The 9,747-nt window shown below is 39.0% G+C and overlaps 1 protein-coding gene across 1 annotated transcript; it reads left to right on the top strand.

Annotated features, from left to right (window-relative positions):
• The first annotated feature begins 501 nt into the window (after positions 1 to 501).
• LOC575447 (magnesium transporter NIPA2) lies at positions 502 to 8,105 on the top strand. The gene is made up of 6 exons (XM_775849.5): positions 502 to 621; positions 3,421 to 3,690; positions 4,773 to 4,829; positions 5,145 to 5,235; positions 5,670 to 5,830; positions 6,703 to 8,105. Exons 1-6 carry the CDS (start codon positions 600 to 602, stop codon positions 7,338 to 7,340), a joined length of 1,239 nt encoding a protein of 412 aa, XP_780942.3. The 5' UTR covers positions 502 to 599; the 3' UTR covers positions 7,341 to 8,105.
• The last annotated feature ends 1,642 nt before the right edge of the window (positions 8,106 to 9,747 follow it).

Raw genomic sequence — 9,747 nt, 5'->3', positions numbered from 1 at the left:
TTACTTTGATAATAAACATAATGCAATTAAAAAAAAAAAAAAATGTTCCTAACTTCCTACTCATCATTCCTTTGGGTAGTGAGCAACAATTTTTTTTTTTTTTGTTGGCCCCGCAAATGTGAAAATCGCGCCGTCCGATATTTCGCTTAGTGGGGAGGGGAGGGGGGTGGGGGGGGGGGGGGGTAAGGAGTGAGGAGTATTCATTTTTTTTTTAAATGAGGGGGGGGGTTAACCCAAAACACCCCCCCCCCCCTGCATACGCGCCTGCGTTTGACTATTTCGTTTTCTCTCACTGAGTAGGCCTACATATACAATGCAGTATTATAATATTCGTCTGAGATAAAAATGCATCGAGGTGAAACCTTAGAACATTATTAAACTTATTTGCTCGCACCACCGTGCCTGGCCTGCCTGCATGTTCTACAGGCATGATGCTGTATATATACACGCATGCTCATTATATAGGCTGACTCGTCAATATATAGTTCTCCTGATGAGCATGCCAGTACTATTACACTCTCATTCATTGTATGTAAACAAGAGAGAAGTATAGTGGAACATTAGTGGACCATCGAACGAGCAGGCAAGAGAATACCGACATGTCACCTGTGGCAGAAAGTGGTAAGAAGGAATATTTCATATAAATAAATCTCACGCGTAACGAAATAGACATGGTTTTGTCTATAAATCATCTAAAATTTCTTGCAGGAAACATAAGCCTATACCAGCCATTTAGGGAGGCCCATCAATATGCTGTCGTATTACCCAGAATTTCCCCAAAATAAATTAATTTTAAAGCATTGATTTATAAAAGAGGAAAATCTGAATTACCCAGTATTTCTTTAATTTTTAGGAAAAATAGTGGATCAAGTTTCTTTATTATTATTATGTACATATTTATATTATGTAAAAAAATATTTTGACATGAAGAAATTATTGTTTGTATGTTGTATTATACCTTACATTTATGTTCTTTGTTATTCAGTTATATTATATTTGTAAAAATACAGAAATCAAATCAAATCAAATCAAATGTTTGGATGACGCAATAGAAAAATAGATTCTTTTTAATAACAAAGAACTAAACAAAGCGTGTATGTCATTAGCATGGCATTTAGTCGTTTACATTGGTTCCGTTGTTTTATCGATTTCCATGGACATCTGCGACAGCAACTGTTGATCATAATAATATGGCTTCAGATCGTATTTTCTACCTTTCATCATCTAATTACTTGAGAGTGAAGACGTACATAATAGATCAGTACGAGATTTTGTTATTATAATGACTGATGCCTTTCAGTCATCAGGGCATATAATAGAGGGTATGGAACGTTATAACTATAATGTATAATGGTCTTCAAATCGCGAATAAAAGTAGGGCCATTGTCTGTGCAGGGGCTCTTATCGTAAAAAATGGGTAATGCATCTAAATGATTGGATTATTAAAACGAAATATATTGTAGAAAAAATGTTTTGTCGTATAGGCAAAGTTCATATTGCTTATATTATTTGATGAAGACAGTATGGGTCTAGTCTTAGGGCGGGGGGGGGGGGGGGGGGGTGATGACTTATTGGATGAACTTATTATCTACCCCCCCCCTCTCTCTCTCTCTCTCTCTCTCTCCCCCCCCCCCCCCCCCCCCCTCCCTCTCTCTCTCTCTCTCTCTCTCTCTCTCTCTCTCTCAGTCCTATCTGCTATTCGGGGGAGGCATATAATATGCTTTGCTCCAGCGCTAAATCACTGTATACTTTATACAATATGTATTTGGGTATGAGCGTCTACTGAGAGCTATAAGGCCGCTAACCTTATAAAACTATACTTAGGTGTTAACTCTGTATACAATGATTAAAACAAACTTTAAACAAAAACGATAATAGAGGGTTTAATATCCTGTTGCATGCCTTTCAGCAGACTGGGTTAAAGTTCCTCTCGTGTATCATTCCTATAATCAATAATTCCCACACCATCACCACCTTTACCACCATTTCAATAACGCCCTTCTGCTTCTCAGCAGACGCGAGTGTGAACATTCTTGTGAAAGTCTTTGCTTGGTCTGTTTTCGGTTTATGTCGGTTTTGTCTGTGTGATTGAAATATTAACGCCCTTCTGCCTCTCAGCAGACGCGAGTGTGAACATTCTTGTGAAAGTCTTTGTTTGGTCTGTTTTCGGTTTATGTCGGTTTTGTCTGTGTGATTGAAATATTAACGCCCTTTTGTCTCTCAACGGACGCGAGTGTGAACATTCTTTTGAAAGTATTTGTTTGGTCTGTTTTCGGTTTGTGTCGGTTTTGCCTGTGTGATTGAAAACGCCCTTCTGGCTCTCAGCAGACGCGAGTGAGAACATTCTTTTGATATAGTAACTATATGACGTAGATCCAGACAAGCCAGATGTTCTAACAATTAGATAACATTATTCTATCTGTGAAGCCCCCAACTGTGATGTCAATAACAAACAAAATGGCGTTTTTCGCATATATTGCATAATGATTATAGTCAAACAAATCGTGCAGACTCACTCCTTGATTCCTGATTAACCTAAAGGTCTACATCCAAGAGTTTGTTTAAAATCCGAGGTAAAGTTACTAATTCCCTTTAAGGGTACTGGTTCTTCTCAGTCCTTGTCAGATCAGTGCTAAAACCATGACATTAAAAAACACGGACGTTATTGTCCATCTCGTGTGCTGTCAGTTTAGTTCACCTTCCATAAAATTGTCATGAGGTCCACGAGACCGCTTACAAGCATTTATGCTTTCTTAGCAGTCAGGTAAAAAATAACCACCACCACCAGCACCACATTGTCAGTCTCATCGGCTGTCTGGTGGGCTATTTAGCCCTGTCGTGCATGTACGCTTTTGAACATCATTCTGCACGTCGTATACATTATTATAATGGTGGATTGGTGGAACATGACATTGAAGATCCTTGAAACATTATAAGGCGACTTAATAGCTATCATGATTTATGCTGGTATACCAGTATTTACCCCCAAAAATATGTTTATTTTTTTCGAACCTGGTAAGGCTTATTCGAAAGTGATTAGTTTGTCAATATTTTGTGTGTAGGTAGGGTGTTTATATTGTGAGTTTGATCAAAACTCTTGAAATACAAGAAACGGGGGGGGGGGGGTGGTAAATGCTATTTCGTTGAATCTTACTTCAAATTGTCCACCTTTTAAAAATTAGGGCCATGTTGCATTCGGTTTAATCATTCAGGTCGGTATAAATAAACGCCACAGTGCATTATTTTTACAGTTTTAAATACTGGTATATATTGGCTATAATTATCTTTAATTGAATTGAATTACCTTAAAAGGTTGATTTTTCGAAATACCTTGCGATCGTGTTAGGTATTGGTCATGTAAATATTTCATAACAATACTTTAAACGTTTTATTGTCTCTCCTTTCAAAACCATAATGTAGATGAACCGCACAAAAATATCACCGGAGCAGTATGGCATGAGCTTCAACAGGCGATCTCGACCCAGGCGACGTCCATGACGACCATCACGCCCTCCTTTATGTCAACGTCGAACAGCACCATGGCCTGTGACATTAGTGAAGAAACCATGACTTCAGAAGATTTTTACATTGGTCTGACCCTTGCCATCTGCTCAAGCGGGTTTATCGGGTCAAGCTTCGTCATCAAGAAGCAAGCTTTGATCAAGATATCAGCGCATGCAGTCAGGGCAGGTATAGAGACGGTTTGGTCAAGTTTCAATCTTGTAGTATCTCGAATCAGAAACTAGTCGACTTGATTCGGAACTCGGGACCCCTCGGGACACGGGAATCGACATCCCCCCTCCCCCTCTCTCTCTCTCTCTCTCTCTCTCTCTCTCTCTCCCACTCTTCCTCCCCTCGCCACCCCCCTCTCTCTCCCTTGACTCGACCCGACAAGGGACTCGAGAGTCGATCCTCTCGATTGACTAGGATCCACTTATGACTTCTTGTGATTATGACTCGACTCAACGTCAACGTCATAATAAGGCCTAAAAAAAGATGTTGTATTGCCCTTTAGGTGTCAAAACACGGGTCGGTCGGTCGGAAATATATATATTTTTTTGTATAACTTTTTGTATTCTCCCTCTTTGGGCTGATATTTTTTCAGTTTCGAATGCTTTAATATTTTTTTCTCTACAAAAGGTTTTTTTTTTTTTAAAAGGTCGCAAAGGGCAATACAACATCTTTTGTTTATAGGCCTAATGGAGTTCCGTCAAAAAGTCAGCGCAACATGTTCGAACATATTCAAACACGTCATCCGCTACAGCACATGGAATACCTATATGTCAGTGCTATCAGTAATCCGATTACTGACGCCCAGCCTTCCGTCAGCATATGACGCTTCATGTGCAGTCGGCATTATTCATGTTGTGGTATACGCTGGGGGGGGGGGGGGGGGTATTTGCTGACGTAGATGAATACGTCAGCGCGCGACGTGCGCAGTCTTTAAGAGTGGTAAATCAAAGTGAGAGGGAAATGAATAGTGCAAAATACTGTGTTGAGTAAAGAATTCCGTGGTATCGATCAACACAAGGCATTTTCAATAGTCTTGTCCATTACCAAGTAAAATTAGATATTACGTAATCCACACATGATTTCTATGGGATGCACACATGGGGATATAAATATTACCCTTGAGTTAATTTCTCAACTCAAGATCACGACATGAATCCCTGAATGTTCTTGGAATAAAGCGCACCGCGTACATGTATGCGAATGAGTCAGATCTAAGTATTCACTTAATTACATTTCGATTTTGTTTCCCGCTTATACAGGTGACGGAGGACACGCCTACCTCAGGGAGTGGCTCTGGTGGGCGGGGTTCTTATTATGTAAGTGTTTTGGGTGTGTCTCATTTTACAGTTTTGTAGTTTTTTAATTTTCGAACTTTATCATTGACATTTGAAAATAATGTGAAATGTTAAACTACTAGTAAGTAGATTAACCTTTAGTTACATATCGTGTTCAGTATATTTGTGAAAAGAAGTACATTATCATTCTCTGATACCAAGATCTTTGTCATCTTAAGACTTTGCTTGAAAGATTTAAAGTCAGAAGTCATTATTGTTATTTTTCATTCCGACTTTAATATTATTTTACAACTTGTCTAAACGATCTGTCCTGTAATTCATTTCTCTTCGTCAAAGTGGGACTTGGTGAACTGTGTAACTTCATGGCCTATGCCTTCGCTCCAGCCACTCTTGTCACTCCGTTGGGCGCCCTCAGCGTCATTGTCTCGTAAGTTTGGGGAGGTAGCCCAGGAAAGAGGGGAGGGGGGGGGGGGGGTTATTTCAGAGGATAAGGGCATGGGCTTAAGTTAAGTCAAGTCATGATGGAGAAATTAACAATAAGGAGAGATTTAATACAACGATAATTCATGCATGCTATAATGGGGAATTAGCATTAAGATTATGCCCTAGGTATAAAAGTTTAATAACATTAAGGGCCCGCTGGGGGGGGGGGGTGGGGGTCGCACGCTATGAATTGGAACGTGGTTCCAACAGAACCCATATTGGAAAATTGCATGTTTTGGAACAGCTGATTGGTTTTAAAAAATGTATATATATCTTTATCTATCTTTCTATCTATCTATTTATTTATCACTCATTCATTTAGTTATTCATCGAAACATTTCTTTCTTTCATTTCATTTATTTATCAATTTTGTTTCAGAGCCGTGCTATCATCATACGTTTTAAACGAGACCCTAAACCTTCTTGGGAAGCTCGGCTGTATCCTCTGTATCATGGGGTCTATCATAATCGTCCTGCATACACCTGCCGACGAGGCCTTCCATACTCTAGGCTGGCTAGCGACAAGATTACGATCACCATGTAAGATATACCCGATTTACACCGATGGGACCGACAGCAGACAACAGACCGATTACACACCGACTACCATGCACCGACTACAAACTGAGACCACATCGACTACACAACAGCAGCACTACGACTACACACCGACTATACACCGATTACAAACCGACTTCAGACCGACAACAATCCGACTACGGGCCGATCCAGAAATTACATGACCCCAAAATTAATGTCCAAAAAGAGATAGAGTTGGTTCAGAGGTGTGACTGAGGTATCAGAGAGGTATAGAGAAGACTGAGAGGTCGACGAATCAGAGGCGGATCCCGGATTTTGTCAGAGGGCACATTCCCCACAAATCACACTTAAGAAGGCATTATTTGGTGTTGATATAGGTTTCAAAGAGTGGGCTGCACAGGCAGTTTTAACCCCCCCCCCCAAGAAAAAATGATAATAATCGTAATCATAATAACAATAACGTGCCACACGATCATTTGATGACAAAAGTTTGATACTCATGAAAATACAAGAAAACATCATAGTACTTTATCTGCTGAGTGTATTGATAATAACATAATACACTTTACTTGCGCCAGCGTCGTATCTATTTACCAATAATAATTATTTATAGGTGCTTAAATGCTATTATCATGGCTCAAGTCTATATCTGAGGAGATAATGCGCTGGAATGCCCAAAGACGAGAGAAGAGCCATTCACCTAAGCACCTAGGTCCAGTAGATCGTCTTGCTAAATTAAAAAAAGGGAGAATATAAGAAAATTGGAAACCTGGCATTCGGTTTATGAAGGCGGGGGAGGGGGTCTGGCAAGATAGATAGCGTAAATCGACCTTACTTGTTTTGTTACCTTTCTCTCTTCCCTTTAATCCCAGCCTTCGTAATCTATGTCTGCTTGGTAGCAGCCAGCTGTCTCGCCCTCGTCTTCGCCATCGGACCTCGCTGGGGTCACACCAACATCCTCGTCTACGTCCTTGTCTGTTCCCTGATGGGTTCCCTCACCGTCATGGCCAGCAAGGGCGTCGGCATCGCGTTCGTCCAGCTCTTCGATGGCACCAACACCTTCGTTGATCCTTTAACGTGGATCCTGATCCTTCTCATGGTTGTCTTCATCACCATCCAGATGCACTTCCTCAACAAATCCCTCGACATCTTCAACACCGCCGTCATCACGCCCATCTACTACGTCTTCTTCACCGCTAGTGTCCTCATCGCGTCGTCACTCCTCTTCGAAGACTGGCGTGCGATGACGGCCACCGACATCATCGCTGTCCTCGATGGTTTCGGCGTCATCATAGTGGGGATCTTTCTCCTGCATACCTTCCGCGATTTTTCGCTGTCGTTGACGGACTTGCCGTCGGTTGAAAAGTCGTCGACGAGCGCGGGTGCGACTTCGGTTCATAGACCACGGACGGACAGTGAAGATCGCTATATCAATACAGAGTCCGCTTGTCTGCTCAATGACTTCAATATTACGAACGATGGCATATCGTCGGACAAGGATATGGCCTAGATTAATAGTTATATTACAAAAAATCGGTAAATGTATAAGAAAATCATTTTAAGTCACGTATATTATTTTACTGTTTATACATTTCTTGCATTTATGTTCAACTATTTGTCGCACATTATGATGTAACTGTGCTAAGAAAATATCATCGATATAATAAAGATAACCTTGGGTCCTGGTAATGGGAGAAGAATTCTCAAAGAATTAAAAAAACGTTTTTAATGTTTAAGAGAAAAAAATGTATATATTACATATTGTGAATACATAATTACATATTATATAAATATATATGCACATACCTTTATTCGTATACAGAGTATGTTTTCAAATACTAGATTGAGTACATAATCATTCATTAAAACGATGATAGATATTCTTTATCTAAATAAAACAATAACATCTTTTTGTATCGGATTTACAAAGCATGAGGCCGACATAGGGCATTTGTAAATCACCGGCACATAAAATGTCTTTTTGTTCCTATTTTCGTAGACTTCTGGTATAATCGCAATTATATTTTTAGTAGTCAGTATTACTTGATCTTAGTTGTGGCATTATATTTGTTTCATATTCGTTTCTTTTTATTTACTTTACAACTTACGTTTATTTATTTTTCTCGCAAGAGTTACAAATATATATCCTACACCATCCTACACAGTCATGTATGCAATACCGAGTCAGACTGTCAGCTTGTCTTAAGACACATTTATTCAAAATTGCTTTTGATGATTAACTTACTCTGTTCACATTGATGTATATTTCATATGTATTGTAATTTGTATGTTTATTTGTGTTTTGATTAATATGTAATTGTTTATCATTGTATTTTGTTTGTTATGGCTTAGAGACTTTAGTGGTAACCGCTTTATAAGTACCGATTTGTATGATTATCATTATTATTACAAAGACTCCTCCATCATCTCGATGGATCGATATCTCACTCAGCTCTCCGGCTGTCTCTCTCTCTCTCGCTCTCTCTCTCTCTCTCTCTCTCTCTCTCTCTCTCTCTCTCTCTCTCTCTCTCCCTCCCCTCTCTCTCTCCCTCTCTCTCCATCTCCCTCCCTCCCTCTCTCTCTCTCTCTCTCTCTCTCTCTCTCTCTCTCTCTCTCTCCCTCTCACTGCCTCTCTCTCTCATGCCAGAGAGATTTTTTCTTTGTAATTTTTCATCAAAACAACCATTTCCGTATACTATTGACATCGCATGTATACTGCACAATAAAACAATGTTAGTACACATGAAAATACACCAGCAGTGTTTTCATTTAGTTACGGTTGATATGTTACTTTAAAAATTATTTTGCCCATACTTCCCTTGTATCTTTCTCACTTTCTTTCTTTTTCATCTTTATACTATTTTCTTGTCAAATTATTTCAGTATAACATGAAACCCACTTTCAGAAATATAAATACTGCCCTCTATCTATTCAATTCAAAGTATTCTTTTGAAAGTAAAATTTCATTTTCTTATATATCTTTTCCTCTTATTAGAAAAATAATAAATGGATAAATTTGTACATAAATAATGACATAAACAGTCTTTTAAACAGTTTTTAAGCAAGGAAGATTAAAGGCGTAAATCCTGGCTAAAAGCGTAGACTTAAAGATCGATACTAACAAAACAAAAAAGAACGACAGAACAGAAAAGACGAAGAATGGGAAAGAAAAGGAATTTAGTGTACAGAGTTTGGAAACATTCATTAACGAATTGCTTGATATAGCTGGCATATAACTGAGCTGTAAAAATAGAAATGGTACTATAGGCCTACATAATTATAATTATGACAATACATGGCGAGATTTGAGCGAAAGCTAGAACAGAGTATTATCTTAGAATGATATTGAAAACATTATTAATTAAAAACTAAGGCCCAGTCCCCGCCAGCGGATAACGAAAACCGATAACAGTGTGCTACGACTAAAAATCAACATGTATTTGATATATCACATTGTTTAGGAGTCTTCAATTATTAAAGATATATACAAACTAGCCTGTATGCGGTTGTTGCTAATCAGTGCTATGTGAATGTAAAAGAGGGCGCACTATCAATTTAGCAAAACATAACTTCATTGAACTCTAAAACTACATTATGTAAAAGTTACGCACTGAACCACTATGATAGTGGTTCAGTGCGTAACTTTTAAAAAAGGTGAATTAAATCGTTTAGAATCTTTCTCTGTTTCTTTATATGCTTTAGGCTTAAATCATATAATTCAATGACAAGCAGATCATAGACTATCACATTGTTATCAGTTAGTCTTTTTTGTTGGGGGTCGGAGGGCACTGATCTCAATCTCGATCCCCTAACCTGCTGCAAGCCAAATAAAATATGGCTTGATCCCCGAATTTGTAAGCCCGGGAGAAAGAACAAATCCGGAGTTGGATGTACGAATCAGAGCCATCTTCATTCAG

This window comes from Strongylocentrotus purpuratus, unplaced genomic scaffold, assembly GCF_000002235.5.
Source record: "Strongylocentrotus purpuratus isolate Spur 01 unplaced genomic scaffold, Spur_5.0 spur5_scaffold_11, whole genome shotgun sequence".
Taxonomy (NCBI): domain Eukaryota; kingdom Metazoa; phylum Echinodermata; class Echinoidea; order Camarodonta; family Strongylocentrotidae; genus Strongylocentrotus; species Strongylocentrotus purpuratus.
The sequence above is the reverse complement of the archived record's forward strand: the minus strand, read 5'-3'. Positions and strand labels throughout refer to the sequence as shown.

Coding starts and splice junctions, on each gene's coding strand:
- LOC575447 (XM_775849.5), top strand. CDS start 600: ATGTCACCTGTGGCAGAAAGTG. Junction 622..3,420: donor GTCACCTGTGGCAGAAAGTG/GTAAGAAGGAAT, acceptor ACCATAATGTAG/ATGAACCGCACAAAAATATC. Junction 3,691..4,772: donor AGCGCATGCAGTCAGGGCAG/GTATAGAGACGG, acceptor CCGCTTATACAG/GTGACGGAGGACACGCCTAC.